At 44.9% G+C, this 16,481-nt stretch overlaps 1 protein-coding gene across 5 annotated transcripts in view; it reads right to left on the bottom strand.

Moving 5' to 3' along the window:
* ARID4B (AT-rich interaction domain 4B) overlaps nucleotides 1-16,481 on the bottom strand; it is a 2,504,499-nt gene that overhangs the window by 1,635,580 nt on the left and 852,438 nt on the right. For all 5 annotated transcript variants that reach the window (XM_077486552.1, XM_077486551.1, XM_077486548.1 and 2 more), the window contains one exon: nucleotides 11,364-11,512. In XM_077486552.1, the coding sequence (XP_077342678.1) occupies nucleotides 11,364-11,512 (149 nt within the window). The remainder of the gene's footprint in view (nucleotides 1-11,363; nucleotides 11,513-16,481) is intronic.

The following is a 16,481-nucleotide window of genomic DNA, read 5'->3' as shown; positions in this document are numbered from 1 at the left end:
TGAACAGCAGCGGCGAGTGCGTTTCTTATGGGGCACTGTTTTCTAAGAAGCACAGAACAATTTGAAGGAGCACATTGTCACTTTATTTTTCTATACACCAGGGTTGTAAGGATGTTATATGCATGTTTCTGAGCCCAGTTTCATAGTAATACTATATACCAGTCATATATTTTGTATTTTTGGCACAGAAATGTTACGAAAAAGTTAGCACTTTTCTATTGTTTTTTTTCCATTTTTTTTTTTGTTTGATTGCACATAGCTTACCTGACACAGGAGCCAGCGATGTCACCGCTGTCCCCTGTAGCACGGAACGTCCATCTTCTTCTGGGTATCGCTGCTCCGGCCACTCACAGCGCTTATGTCGCTCCCGCGCATGCGCACAGGAGCCGCCACTAACGGCATGTCGGCGTTAACAGCGGCATGCTCAGTGTGCCTGCACGCCTCTGTCTACAGCACATGCGCCGTAGACAGCGATGCCTGTCTTTTTGTAAATATCTCCTAAACAGTGTAGGTATAGGAGATATTTCTTGGACCTACAGGTAAGCCTTAATCTAGGCTTACCTGTAGGTCAAAGTGGTTTGTAAGGGTTTACAACCACTTTAAGAGCAGCACCATATCCCCTTTTTTCACATTTTTTAGCCTTAGGGTAAATGTATTGATAGAGGCTGCATCTCTTCACATATTTTACATTTTAATTTTCATTTGTACCATAAGCCAAATCTTTCATAGGTTTTTTGATTGAGAACACTGTCTCCATACTAAAGTGCTTGTACCCGATTGAAGGGTTTAGAGACAGAGGTTCAGGATAAGCTGATATTTTCCTGATGGCTTTCTGATGACAAATATATGGGGTAAAATCCCTTGCCTTGACCCGACCGTGGGGAACCAGGATCAGGACCTTTTGATCTAACAAGTTTCCAATTTGGAGACCCAGGGCCCTTGCTTTTACCCAATCTTGGGGAGGGAAGGTGACCAATAATCACTCTGGTGGCTAGCAAGAAAATTCCAGCCTGTACCCATTGGTCACTAGGTCCAGGATGAATGGATTTGAGGTGACTGCTGGCCACTGAGGAAGAAAGGCCCCTCAATCTTCCTCCCACTGGGAGACATAACACTGTGGCTTGGTGGTTCGTTGATGAGGGTTAAACTGTGACCTGTCCAATTTTTTTTTTAGCCTATTCTCCCTTTCTCTAGGACCTTGCTGCCTACTTTGGCCACAATTTTTATTTTTTATTTTTTCTGGCTGTCAGCTTCTTATTCTCTGAAAAGGCCTTTTTTTTTCTAATGGCCCTGTGTTCCAGCACCTCTTGCAGACCTGGGCCAAAAAGATGATTCCCTGTTAAGGGAAGACCACATAGGCGTAACTTTGAGGCAGCATCGCCTGACCAGGTTTTAAGCCATAGGTTTCTTCTGGCTGAATTCACCAAGGCCAGGGCCCTAGCTGTCATTCTTACTGATACTACTACTATTACTCAGAATCTGCTCTCTAGAGGTACCTGCCAACAAATGTATTTGTATTTGTGTCAACCATACTTTTTAATTTCTGGCTACACAAGTTGAGGCCAGAGCTGGTTTAATATTCCCAATGACTGAGTCCCAGGCTCTGTGGAGGAAGATATCTCCTCTTTTATCCATCGGATCCCTAATCGTTTCCATATCGTCAAATACTAGGTCCGAGTTTTTTGAAATGTTTGATAGAAGTGTGTCTAACTTTGGATTTTTCAAGTGTCATATAGATAGCCTTTAATAAGTCATCTACATCTTCCAAGGATAACTTATACCTCAAGCCCCTTGCGGATTCTCTATCCCTGTATCTGACCACGATTCTTCTGGAGAAGAATGGGCAGATCCGGCTTCACTCTGCGCACTCTGCTGTGGAGCACTAGGACCGGCTGAAGTCCTAACTGGAGATGGACCCTCTGAGGGCACTTGAGTCTTGTCAAGTTTTAAATGAGCTAAACATAGACGTAAGCTCATCTCTAACAGGAGACAACCAGGTCATCCTTAACTAGGCTGTCTATACAGGTGCGGCAAACTGCTTTGCTCCATGAGGTTTCCATGAGGTTTGCTCAATTTGCTTCTGCCAACCGCACATTTCCTTTTTGCCGGCTGCGATTGGGCCTTGTCCTGAGTCTTGGCCTGCAGCAGAACAAATGACCCCAATAAATTGTATGCCACATAACACTCCATAACACCCCATGCAGAAGAAAAGGAAAATGTTCCCCCTTCATCTAGTTCCTACTGGTTACAAGGGGGAGAATGCTCACAGGATGTGAAAGCAAGTAAAATACACTTCAGACTTACTGGTGAGGTGCTGGTGTTAGGGCCTGCTTCTGTTACCTGTGCAGGTATTGCAGAGGAATCCATCCCACCCCTGTAGCGGTCCGCAGCCTCTGCTAGGATTCACCATTTTTATTTTATTTTTTTAATTGTATTTTTATTAAATTTCAAAGCAAGTACAAAATAATCAAGCAATGAAATGATCAGTAAGCAGAAATAAACATAGATTATAACGTAAACGTTAACTACAGAAGTCAGATATTAATGTCCACAGATGCAGGCACAAAAGTGAACTGCAAAACTGCTACAGTTAAAGCAAACATACAGTTTATAAAAAACGAAAATCGGTGCGACAATAGGCCGGAGGCCAGAGATAGACAAAACAACAAAACAGCCCTAAGAACCTCATGGTAAATCTCAGGGGAAAGGGAGAGAGTTACCGGACTAGTACATATAGAAAATTAATGGGAGGGGGAAAGATGGGTGCAGAGGCCGGACAGGAGGTACTACCACCGGCAACTGCAGCCGTTAAGGGTGTACAAACAGGGGGGACCCAAATTCCAACCGATCCTAGGGTTCCCAGACTTTATCAAACTGGGAGACCAAGTCATGTACCGAGGCCGTCAGGTACTCCATTCTCCATATTTCGGACACCAATTGGAGAAATCTAGGCCGGGGGGGGGGGGGGGGATTGCGCCAGACAACCAGCATAGCGGTATGAGCCTCTTAGCAGCTAATAGAATATATGAGATCAGCCGGTTGGTATTTTTGGGTAGGCCTGGGAGAGGGAGACCCAACAAACAGTGTAGGGGATCGATCAGAAGGGACACCCCCGTCACCCCCATCACCAACGATCCCACCTCTAACCAAAAAGGACGTATCAGGGAGCACTTCCAGAAGATGTGGAACAATGGCCCGACGTCGAGCCCACATCGCCAGCATTGCGGCGAGACTGAGGGATCAAATTTGTGGATGACATCGGGGGTCCTATACCAGAACATAAGAATTTTAATTGCCGCTTCCCTTTGCGTGACACACTTAGAGGACTTAAAAGTAGAGGCCCAAATCTTATCCTATGTCTGTAGGGGGATGGGTTAGTCTAACAACTGAGACCATTTACTCATATACAGATGTGTAAGTTCGTTTAAGGGGGTCGACTTATGGAGGATTCGGTGGATAGAGGAGATTAGATGTAATTGGTGGGGACCCTGGATGCAAAGGTGTTCAAAAGCCGTGGGATTGTCAAGGGTTAAGGTCGAGGATTTGGAGCTGAAAAGGTGCCTAACCTGTAGGTAAAAGTAAAACGAGTGCTTGGGGATGTCATATTTGTCACGTAAAGTTTCAAAGGCGTAAAGCCTACGCGAGATGGGGTGCACCAGGTTTCTAAGTTGGAAAAGGGGGGGGGGGGGTCTAACCACGTGAAGATCCTGCCCAAAGACAGTCCATCCGGGATGCTGGGGTTGAACAACACATTCGTAAGGGGGGGGGGGGGGGGGCAGGGCGAGGAAAGGGAGTACTTTTTGTTGCATCTTTGCCATATGTCCAGGGTGAAGAACATTGGAGCCGTACATTGGCTCCTAAGGTTAGGTTGCAGAGGGGAAGGGGCACCCCAGATCAAGGAGCATGGGTGCACCGGATACAGGACCCCCTACTCAATGGCAGCCCACTGACTTGTGGCATTAAGAGAGGACCAAGAGGTAATAATTCGTAAATGAGTGGCATGGTAATATTTCACGATATCCGGAGCCCCCAGACCTCCCCGATCTCGAGGTGCAAATACCACTGAGCTGGCAAGGCGGTGATATCTGTCAGCCCATATAAATTTTAAAAACCGTCTTTGGAGAAGTTTAAGCTGGGGGGTTGGAAGAGCGACTGGCAGTGTCTCAAAATGATAGAGCAACCTGGGCAAAACGGAAATTTTGAGGACGTTGATCCTGCCCAAGAGGGATAGAGGGTATTTGGACCAGGTCAGTAGGGAGTTATAGATGTCTTGGAATAGGGGAGGGAAGTTTGCAGGGAACAGATGGGAATATGAAGGGGTCAAAAAAAACACCCAAGTATTTGAGTGAGTCGGTGCACCATCTATAAGGATAAGTTTCTTTAAGCCTGGAGAGTTGTGTAGCGGGTATGTGTATGGGTAGAGCTTCAGTCTTTGAGGTGTTCACTTTGTAACCAGAGATCAAACCAAAGGTTGAGAGTAATTTGTGTAGTGAGGGGAGGGAGACCAGTGGGTTGGTAATGGTTAGCAAGATGTCGTCCGCGAAGAGTGATAATTTGTACTCCCCCTGTCGCAGTTCCATTCATCAAGGGGAAGCAAGGCGACATGAAGGACGCCATCTGAACCTGGGCAGTAACAGTTGAATATAGAGCTGTAAGTGCGTTTAAAAAGGGGCCAGTAAAACCGTAGTATAAGGAAGTATTCCTGCGCCTAATCAAGGTAAATCTAAAAAACAAGGAACGTTGTACTGCTGCACACACTGTGGTGGGGTACCTGAACCCCAGTGGGAAACAATGAAAAAAGCAGAAGTAGTGGTGCGATGTACTGTGACAGGAAGTCTAGCCTGAAAGTTAGTGAGCTCTAAAGGCACTAGAATGATCTAGAGATGTTAGACGATATATATGTCGTCACATAAGGCAACAGGTGTGTGTAAAGCAATGTGCGTTTTTTTATGTGGGGATAGTACGGAACCCTAAAAAACACTATAATGTTGTAGCAAAGGTAAATTCAAGAATAAATGCAAGAGTATATGAAAAAACACACAATCAAAATATTTGGAACAAGTGATTCCCAATGTGATTTGTTGTAGCTGTCAAAATCGCATAAAGTGTCAGTGCCAAAAATAATAATCTGTGCAAAATTACTCTACACCAAAAAAATAGTTAAAACAATATAAATAAAGCAGTGAGCAAATTGATCATTGAGCTGTGCAAAAAAGTGGTAATCATAAAAAAAGTGTCAGTGCTGAGGGAATAAATGCAAAATCCCTCTAAACCAATATAGAACTATACATAATACCTAAAACAGTATTGGAGCTATGCAAAATGCCAAAGTGAAAAAGATAAAATATATCGGAAAATGTCCGTTACACTTGTGCAAGACTAGTGGCGATTATATCAGAAAATCGCATGAAGTGCTAGTGTTTAAATAATAATACCATGTGCACTATATTTAGTAAAAAACAGTATAATTGGTGGTGGTAGTGGTGATGGTGGATATATCCCTTGTGGTCCTGTGTGGTCAGGGTATGGGTGTCCCCTTACCTTACAGCTGTAAGGTAACAGCGTATAATATGTATATCCTCGGGGCCCTGGTGCTCTTTGTCTTTTGAAGTTCTGCTGTGGTGTCCCCAGATCCTGGCATCAGTGTCCTGCCTATTGCGCTGTGTTGGTCCCTTTAAGTGGTAACTCAGCAGCATTCAGCGTGGGGGGTGCCTCAGCAATTGGTGTGTATATAAGGGGTTAAAAAGATGTGGAGGAAGGAAGCCCCATAGTGTAGTAGTTTTGACCAAAAATATTTTTATTTAAGCAAACAATAGGGTACTCAGAAATAAAAGAGATGTTTCAAACAGTGTATAAACGAGCATCGAGCTCGATTTGCGTCACTTCCGGTAGCTCTCGTCCCGACGCGTGTTCGTCACGGTCACGTGACTTCATCAGGGGATCAATAGGCAGGACACTGACGCCAGGATCTGGGGACACCACACAGCAGTGTAACGGACATTTTCCGATATATTTTATCTTTTTCACTTTGGCATTTTGCATAGCTCCAATACTGTTTTAGGTATTATGCATAGTTCTATATTGGTTTAGAGGGATTTTGCATTTATTCCCTCAGCAATGACACTTTATGTGTTTTATTTTGATTTTATGATTACCACTTTTTTGCAGTTCAATGATCAATTTGCTCACTGCTTTATTTATATTGTTTTAACTATTTTTATGGTGTAGAGTAATTTTGCACAGATTATTATTTTTGGCACTGGCACTTTATGCGATTTTGACAGCTACAACAAATCACATTGGGAATCACTTGTTCCAAATATTTTGATTGTGTGTTTTTTCGTATACTCTTGCATTTATTCTTAAATTTACCTTTGATGCTACAACGTTATAGTGTTTTTTTAGGGTTCCGTACTATCCCCACATAAAAAAACACACATTGCTTTACACACACCTGTTGCCTTATGTGACGACATATATATCGTCTAACATCTCTAGATCATTCTAGTGCCTTTAGAGCTCACTAACCTTCAGGCTAGACTTCCTGTCACAGTACAGCGCACCACTACTTCTGCTTTTTTCACAGTAAAACCGTAGACTTTGAGCGTTGCGAACATATAAGGCCAGCAGAGCCTATCGAAGGCCTTCTGTGCGTCTAGACTAAGTAGCAATGCTGATTTGTTGGTCCTATCCAGAAGGTCCACTAGGTTGATTGTGCGTCGGGTGTTATCTCCGGCATGCCTGCCAGGGACAAACCCCACCTGGTCTCTGTGAATAAGTTTGGGGGCAAGAACTGACAATCTAGAAGCAAGAATTTTCGTAAATATCTTGTAATCCGAGTTTAGAAGGGCTATAGGCCTATAATTGTCTGGGATGGAGGGGTCCTTACCCGGTTTGGGGATCACTGAGATGTAGGAGTGTGAAAATTGGGGGTGGGGGGTGCCCTTTAGTAGGGAATCAAATAAAGTGAGCATGTGCGGTCCCAAGATATCCAGATAGGTTTTGTAATAGAAATATGGGAGACCATCAGGGCCAGTCGATTTATGCGAAGGGAGCTCCCGAATGATAGCCGAGAGCTCGTCTGCAGTTACAGATTTGTTTAGGGTTTCTAAATCATTTGTTGAAAGCTTGGGAAGTTTCAGGTTAGAGAAAAAGGACTGAAATTTCTCTTGTAAGAACTGAAAATGATTTTCTGGGGATAGACAATTATATAATTTGTGGTAAAATTTACCAAAGGTGTTGGAGATTTCACGAGGGCAGTGAGTCTTGGTTACGTCAGGACGGGAGAGAAACTCAGGGAAGGAGTTGAATGTACGCGGACGTAATTTATTAACTAACATTTTATGGGGTTTATTGGAAAATTCGTAAAATTTCTGCTTCATCCAAAACAGTGATTTAGCAGCCTGGTCGAGTTGGGCCGTTTTAATCTGTTCCCTGAGTAGGGTGTCTTTCCACCGTGGGGGACCCAAAAGCCTCCGCTCCGCTGAGAGAAGAGCATAAGTTAGAGATCGAATATATTCGGCTCCGTCTCTCTTCAGTCAGAGCTCTCTGCTATGCAAGCTCCTCTAAAAACAGCCTTAGACTGTTTAGATGGAAAAATTCTGCAAGATTCTGCGCAAGGGCAGAGCGGGAGCCTTCAGATTGTAAGAGATGATTATTAAGCCACCAGTGACAAGATCTGGGGTAGGCCTGAGTGAGCAGGAGGTCTAGGGTAATGGGGGCATGGTCAGACCAGGTAATTGGCATCACCGCAGAGTCAATCACCAATGGGATGAGTGGGCAGATATAAAGAAGTGATCGAGCCGCGAGTACATTTTATGAGCTGGGGAATAGAAGGTAAATTGCTGAGCTGTGGGGTGTTTAATCCTCCATGAGTCAAAAAGGCGGTGGGATCTAATAAGCTGCCGGAAGGAGGTAGCTTGAGAGGCAATCTTTTTGGAGGGCGTGGGAGAGAAAAGTGTTTGTCTATCTCTAGTGGGAGACATAACCAAATTAAAGTCCCCGCCAACTATCATAAAGGGCTGTGAAGGATAGTGGGAGGAGTCAAACAGGCCATTAAGGAAATCAATCTGACCAACATTGGGGGCATACAGGTTGACAAGGGTCAGAGAGGTGTTAACGTATTGGCAGTCTAGGATTAGGTATCTACCCTGGGGATCTACATGGGAGTTTTTGGCCTTAAGGGGGCATGATTTTCTTATCAAAATCGCAACCCCCGCCCTGCCTGTGGGGTCAGAAGCTAGGAAGGAGGTGGGGAAGTGCTTGGAGGCAAATTTAAGGGAGTTATCTACTTTAGAATGGGTTTCTTGCAACATAATCACGTCTGCGCCAGAGAACCTGAATTCCTTCAGGGCCCCCCAGCGCTTACGTATAGAGCCCAGGCCTTTCACATTATATGACAAGAGCTTTAAAGCCATAAGGGCAGTCTAGGTAGGTATGCGTATGTGAGCACCCGTAGGTTGGAATACAGCAGACAATAAATAACAAAGGACCAGGGCTCTAGTCGATATAAAGTGTCATTAGCGTCAGTTATGCCTAGGCGATGGGGAAAAATTAGGTATACCCAGAGCCAGGATAACCTGAGGCCAAACCGGCATATACAGTGCATAAATAAACCATAAAACTGATCTATATGAATGTATACAATAGAACAGAAGACCTTAAAAAGGAACATTAACAGAAGCATCAGAAAAAAGAAAACAAAAACAACAAAAAAAAATAGAACATCTTGAGAGCCTGAGGGGAACATGTACCTTAGGGGACCTAGGGCTAAAACCCAGGCCAAGAGGGTCGTGGCCAGACGATCACCGGAGTTGGTCTTACGTAAAGGTGGAAGTGGGAGGACCATCTACTCCCCTTATGAACTCGGAAATTAACAAAATGCATTAACAACATATAGTCATTTGCAAAAAACAAAACCCCATGGGAAGGGGAAACATAGTCCCAGCTTGAACATTCAAGACAAAAGACAAACCTTAAATAACCATGGCAACAGGATCTTTTCCTTTCAATTCACGGAGGCAAGGGAAAAGATGGGGGAGTATGAGGAGCATACGTAGTTGAGCCATATGGGATATGGCGGGGGGAGTCAGGGAGGCTGTTTGGAGAATCATGGGCGTTGAGAGATGCCTCCTGGATTTGCTCCTCACGGGTGTCCAGATGCGGCTAGGAGTGTTGGGAAGTGTGCGGGTCTGGGCCTCAGTTGGATGCATGTCTTCCTCAGGCAGGAGAGGGAGCCCAAGACTCTTTAGAAAGGATTCACTCTCCGGGAGTGAATTTGGCGGCCCATGGACAGCGAAAGCCGTCCAACACCTTATGGTGCTGTAGAGGGATGTCCGATACACAGGATGGCGTGCTTTTGGGGCGAAAAAAACCAGACCACAGTGGAGGATGGCTTTGGATTAGGAGAGGACCAGCGGAGCGCAGGAAAAGAGCGTCCGTCCTCAGTTCCGGCCGGCCACGCCCCCTGGGTTTCACCATTTTGAAAAAAACCTTAGCCTCCCTGTTCGCTCCATTTAGAGACTGAAACTAGAGTCTCCGGTGCCCGCTGATTATGTCACACGCCCCGGAAGTGACATTGCCGGGTACTTCTTGTGGGCCTGTTCTGCCCCTTCACGTGAGCGGCATTCCCCATGCACTGAGAATCAGGGACAACAGCCCTGGTGGATGTGCCACTCTGAGACCTAAAAGAAGGTAGGGATACCACCACAGGAGCCACGCTCATGAGACCTAGGGGAACCAGTTTCCGGAAACATGTTGCCCCTCATCTGGAGGAAACACTAATACTGACATGGGGCCTGGTGGACCGCCCTGTTATATGATGGGGGTTAACCTGTTTCCTGTCTCATGGCTGTCCTGGAAGACGCTTAGAGAAAGGCATTTACACGCAAGTACATAGGGCAGCCTCAATATTTACAGATGCTTTATAAATATAACCTGAAGCACTGCCGAGCACGGCCGAATCAAGAGAGCTGCGACAGTCCCAGTCCACCCATTGATGCTTTGCCTGGCGCCTCCCACCATCCTCAGACTGTCCTCAATACAGGCAATGTCTCAGAGCCACGGATGGGATAGGATTCTTTTACAAACAGATCCTCAATCTGCACAGTGTCTAATTTGCTGTTGCAGCTCTGAACTGCAAAATCTTCAGATCTTCAGATCTGAAAGGCAGCACAGCTGCAGCAGCCAGCTACACACTATGCAAATTAAGAATGTGTCTGTAAAATAATCAGATGTAATCTGTGTGCAGTGTGGTGAAGAGGAGCACTGTTAAGTGCCCTGCTAACAGTGATCCCCATGCTCTGCCTTGCTGCTGATCCTTTTCTGTACGTTGGTGACTCCCATCCTCTGCCCTGCTGCTGATCCTTTTCTGTACGCTGCTGACTCCCATCCTCTGCCTTACTGACCCCTGTACACTGTCGCTGCCTTGCTGATCCTCTCCTCCGCTGAACACTGACTTCCACCCTGTTGACCCTGTCCTCTACACTGCTAATCCCTGTTGTATGCCCTGCTATGCTTACCCTGTCCTCTGCCCTGCTGACTCCATCCTTTCCCATGCTGACCTCGTCCTATGTCCTGCTGATGTATGTACACTACCCTACAAACTTCTGACCCTATGTTCTGCTTTAGCCTCCCATCCCCTGGCCCCTGACATTATTTACTGCACCTCCACATCAGACAAGCTAGATCAGGTCCTGGTGTTCAGTAGGATGCCAATTTTGGAACTAATTAACCAGCTATTGGGATTTACTAATTTAAAGTTGCAGGCCAGGGAATGATCTGAGGTCTAATAGTACAGGAATTGGAGTAATCTGAGGTGTGAAGGTGCAGGAATTGGGGTGATCTGAGTTGTGAAGGTGCAAAGCGCAACAATGATTTCTTACTCATATTCAAATCATTTACAGAATTCCTTTTCGTGATTGCGAACGTGAAGTTGACTTTTTTATGTAGCTGGCACTCCCAATTTATTTGAAAACATTTTTGAAAACATGCTCAACAGGCTGCTTAACCCTGTCCTAGAGTGTGTGTCAATGTCTGGAAAATTAAACAAAAAAAAATAAAATAAAGAAATGTTACATTTATATTACATTGTTTTATGGCATCTGCTGATTATTTTAGTTTGGGCTGAATATGATATAGTATGGTTATAAATGTATTTGTAGCAATCTATAGCTGGGGTTCTTGAGCCTGGAGACTATATCCTCTATTGAATTCTAATTGATGAATCGAAAGCCTTTACATACTTATATTTTTGTCCCTTTCCTTATTAAGCATATAAATTGTTAATCTTGGCAAAAATATTACCCAATAAAACAAAGTCCAATGGCAAAAGGAAAAAAAAAAAAAAACATTCAGAAACTTGCCTCATCTTCACATTTACTGTTTTTTTGATCATCTTTTGTCTCCTCATCATCTTCTTCTGTTTCACTACTTGAACTTTCCTCTATCAACTCGGATTTCCAAGTGGTGGGTATCGCTTTGTTTTTTATAAATTCCATGGCATGGTCACACGCTTTGAAATATACACAAATGTCAGTTAAAATATAATTTTGGTACAATATAGTATTGAACACTAAAAAAATAGCTGTGATTTAACAGAAGATAATGACATATATAAAAAAAATATATATTTTTAAAGCCCAGCTCCAGCCAAAACATTTTATTTCGTTTCGATGTAGTAGGGAAGGGTCAGGTTTAATATAGTGAACTCATCCAGGTATTAACTGTTTGTGTCCCTTTTGGTTTTCCCCCCTCTCAATTAAAATGGTTATCCTTTAAATAAATAATAAACATATTTACAAATCTAATGCAAATTCTACATATATCAGAGAGGACAATCTGTTAGAAAGACCAGGGTTGCCAAACAGTGTGTTTACTAGACACTCGGGTTCGGCACATCACTGATCGGGTGGACAGATTATTGGGAGGGACTGAGGAGGACTCAGCGGTCATGATAAACATTGGTACCAATGACCAAGTGGGAGGAAGGTGGAGAATCCTAAAAATGATTTCAAGAACTTAAGGAATAGATTGAGGAAAAGGAACTCCAAGGTAGTTCTCTCTTAACCACTTAAAGACCGCCGTATTGCCAATGTACGTCATTACAATGGCACCGGCAGGCACAAGCACGTACATGTACGTGCCTGCCTTCCAGCGGGTGGGGGGTCCGATCGGACCCCCTCCCGCTGGATACGGCGGTCTGGTTCGCTTCAGGAGCGATCCGAGATGAGGGGATGGCCGTTGGTTTCTGGCCACCCCCTCTCGATCGCTCCCGGCGAATGAGAAGCTTCCTCCCTCTGTGTATAGTAAACACAGGCAGGGAGGAAGTGATGTCATTCTCCTCGGGGCGGTCTTTTTGACCGGACTACGAGGAGAAGACAAAGTAAGTGTGCACCAACACTACACTGACATGTAGGCACACACAGGCACACAAACCCCCCCCCCCCCCCAGTCACAGTGTTACTGATTGCAGTGATCATTTATTTCAGTTGTAACAGTAAAAACTGTCAGGGCAGTTAGTGTTAGGTCCAGGGTAGCCCCCTACCACCCCCCAATAAAGGTTTAACCCCCTGATTGCCCCTAGTTAACCCTTTCACCCCCTTTTGCCAGTGTCACTAAGCAATCGTTTTTCTGATCGCTGCATTAGTGTCGCTAGTGTCGCTAGGTAGCTCGTTTTTTTTTAGGTTGACCACCAGGTTTTTATAGCGCTAGGTACCCCGATATACTACCCAATAATGATTTTAATCCCCTGATTGCCCCTAGTTAACACTTTCACCCCCTTTTGCCAGTGTCACTAAGCGATCATTTTTCTGATCGCTGCATTAGTGTCGCTAGGTAGCTAGTTTTTTTTTTAGGTTCACCGCCAGGTTTTTATAGCACTAGGTACCCCAATATACTACCCAAAAATGGTTTTAATCCCCTGATTGCCCCTAGTTAACCCTTTCACCCCCTTTTGCCAGTGTCACTAAGTGATCGTTTTTCTGATCGCTGCATTAGTGTCACTAGGTAGCTAGTTATTTTTTTAGGTTCACCGCCAGGTTTTTATAGCGTTAGGTACCCCCATATACTACCCAATAATGGTTTTAACCCCCTGATTGCCCCTAGTTAACCCTTTCACCAGCGATCACAGTATAAGTGTCACTGGTGACGCTGGTTAGCCAGTTAGTTATTTCGGTTCCCCGTCAGGTTTTTATATAGCGCCAGGGACCCCCATATACTACCTAATAAAAATCTGAACCCCCTGATTGCCCCTAGTTAACCCTTTCACCAGTGATCACCGTATAAGTGTTACGGGTGACTCTGGTTAGTTTGCTTTTTAAAGCATCAGGGCACCCACCATTTATTACCCAATAAAGGTTTAACCCCCTGATCACCTGGCGGGTGATATCAATTAGGTTTTAGGGTCAGGGTCTGCGTCGCCCCAGGCAGCACTAGGTTAGTGCCAGTACCGCTAACACCCACAAAGCATAAACCTCCCGTAGTGGTATAGAATCTGAACAGATCAATATCTGATCAGATCTATACTAGCATCCCCAGCAGTTTAGGGTTCCAAAATAATGCATTGTTAGCGGGATCAGCCCAGATACCTGCTAGCACCTGCGTTTTGCCCCTCTGCCCAGCCCACCCAAGTGCAGTATCGATCGATCACTGTCACTTACAAAACACTAAACACATAACTGCAGCGATCGCAGAGTCAGGCCTGATCCCTGCGATCGCTAACCGTTTTTTTGGTAGCATTTTATATTTAAATCCGGAAGGCAGTGCTTGGTTTTCGGGGTCCCGTACGTGGCTAGGCTCCCAAAAAGTCTCCCACATGTGGTATCCCTGTACTCGGGAGAAGCAGCAGAATTTATTTTGGGGTGTAATTTGACTTATACCCATAGCATGTGTGAGCAATATATCATTTAGTGACAACTTTGTGCAAAGAAAAAAAAAATTGTAAAATTCCTGCAACTTGTGGCAAAATATAAAATATTTCATGGACTCAACATGCCTCTCAGTAAATAGCTTGGGGTGTCTACTTTCCAAAATGGGGTCGTTTGGGGGGGGGGGGGGGTTGTGTTATTTTGGCATTTTATGGCCTTTGAAACTGTGATAGGTAGTGAGGAGTGAAATCAAAAATTTGCACCCTTAGAAATCCTGAAGGCAGTGATTGGTTTTCGGGGTACCGTACGCGGCTAGACTCCCAAAAAGTCCCACATATGTGGAACCCCCGTACTCAGGAGAAGCAGCAGAATATATTTTGGGGTGCAATTCCACATATAACTATGGTATGTGTGAGCAATATATCATTTAGTGACAACTTTTTGTAAACTTTTTTTTTTTGTGTCATTATTCAATCACTTGGGACAAAAAAAAATATTCAATGGGCTCAACATGCCTCTCCACAACTTCCTTGGGGTGTCTACTTTCCAAAATGGGGTCATTTGGGGGGGGGGGGGGTTTGTACTGCCATGCCATTTTAGCACCTCAAGAAATTAGATAGGCAGTCGTAAATTAAAAGCTGTGTTAACTCCAGAAAATGTACTCTAGTTTGTAGAGGCTATAACTTTTGCGCAAACCAATAAATATACGCTTATTGACATTTTTTTTACAAAAGACATGTGGCTGAATAAATTTTGCCCTAAATGTTTGACTAAAATTGAGTTTATTTGATTTTTCTTATAACAAAAAGTAGAAAATATCATTTTTTCTAAAAATTTTCGGGCTTTTTCCATTTATATCGCAAAAAATAAAAATCGCAGAGGCAATCAAATACCATCAAAAGAAAGCTCTATTTGTGGGAAGAAAAGGACGCAAATTTCGTTTGGGTACAACATTGCATGACCACGCAATTACCAGTTAAAGCAGTGCAGTGCGAAATTGTAAAAAGACCTCTGGTCCTTAGGCTGTTTATTGGTCCGGGGCTAAAGTGGTTAAATACTACCTGTACTTCGAGCCACACTAGAGAGGCAGCAGGAGCATAGGGAACTGAATAAGTGGCTGAGGAACTGCTGCAGGAAACGGGTTTGGGTTCCTGGAGAACTGGGCTGACGTCTCCGTTGGTTACTGGCTCTTTAGTATGGGCGGGCTGCACCTTAATGTGGATGGTATAGCTCTATCGGGGAAGTAAGATGGCCAAAATGTTGAAGGGGCATGATCAGAAAAAGTGCTAGCCGACAGGGAACAGGTGACAGACGGTGATAGAGTCAGCAGTAGTAATAGCAGTGAAAATAAAACCATAACGGGGGGCGTGGCCAGCCGCGGAGCGAGATGGACGTGTAGTGTCTCAGCTCCGCTCCAGAGCAAGGGGAAACGAGCGACACAGAGGCTACAGACAGCTCTCCTCTCTTCGGAAAGAGAGTAGAGAGCTTCGGGACACCCTCGGGCATGTCAGGCAGGCGGAATCCTCCAACACATCCGCGCCGCCTGACAGAATATTTCGGCCGCATGGAACAGAGGAATATCCAAGATGGCGCCGGCCGCCCTCCGCCGGCGGGAAGGCGCCACGGCGGGACACAACTTCACCTCCCGCAGCAGCACAACGATGAGGTGATCCAGGATAACATTGAACCTGAAGCGATGGACAATCTCCCACCCCCAGACAGGGAAGCCACACCGGTGCATCAGGATAGAGGTAAGAGACTTGCCTCCTCTCCCTGCAATTCTCCTACTAAAAATCACCAGGCCAAAAAACATCAAGGCTCTGCACCAGCTTTAACCTCTCATAACATGGCCCCTGTGTCCTCCCTAGCTACTATGCCTACCACAGATAACCCTGTCTCTGAGAGCACACTGAAATCAATGCTGCTTACTTTACAAAAAGACCTGCACAGAGAATTGCAGATGTCTCTCTCACAAGTTCATGACAGACTTGACTGCTTAGAGGACAGAGTGGACATAACTGAGGAACACATATCAGATGTGAGCAAAGCACATAATGAGATGTTGGATGCTCATGAACATCATGCAGCTGAAATACATAAACTAAAACTCAAATTGGCCGACCTTGAAGACAGGAGCCGAAGGAATAACATAAAATTCAGGGGGATCCCTGAGGCGGTCCCACCCGCGGACCTCAAGCAATACATACAGCAACTCATGACGTCTTTGATCCCCAATCTATCTGCTCACGACTTGATCATAGACCGTGCGCATAGAATCGCTAAACCTGACCACCTACCAGCAGATACACCCAGAGATGTCCTGGCCAGGATACATTTTTTTCACATAAAAGAACAGATCCTTTACTCGGCCAGAAACCTGAAACCCCTCCCCTCTCCTTACTCTAAAATCACCCTATATGCTGACCTTTCGCCAGCTACTATGGAGATGCGCAGGGCGTTTGCACCGGTCACTTCGGTTCTTCTTGAGAACAAAATCATCTACCGTTGGGGTTATCCGACGAAGCTCCTGGTGACCTACCAGCAAAAAATTGTTCCGATACTATCTCCTAAAGATGGTTATAAGAAGCTGACAAATTGGGGCCTACTGCCTATCAC

Source organism: Lithobates pipiens, unplaced genomic scaffold (genome assembly GCF_037356315.1).
Source record: "Lithobates pipiens isolate NorthernLeopardFrog02 unplaced genomic scaffold, aLitPip1_a1.2 Scaffold_18, whole genome shotgun sequence".
Classification (NCBI taxonomy): domain Eukaryota; kingdom Metazoa; phylum Chordata; class Amphibia; order Anura; family Ranidae; genus Lithobates; species Lithobates pipiens.
This window is presented reverse-complemented; position numbering and strand designations above follow the sequence as displayed.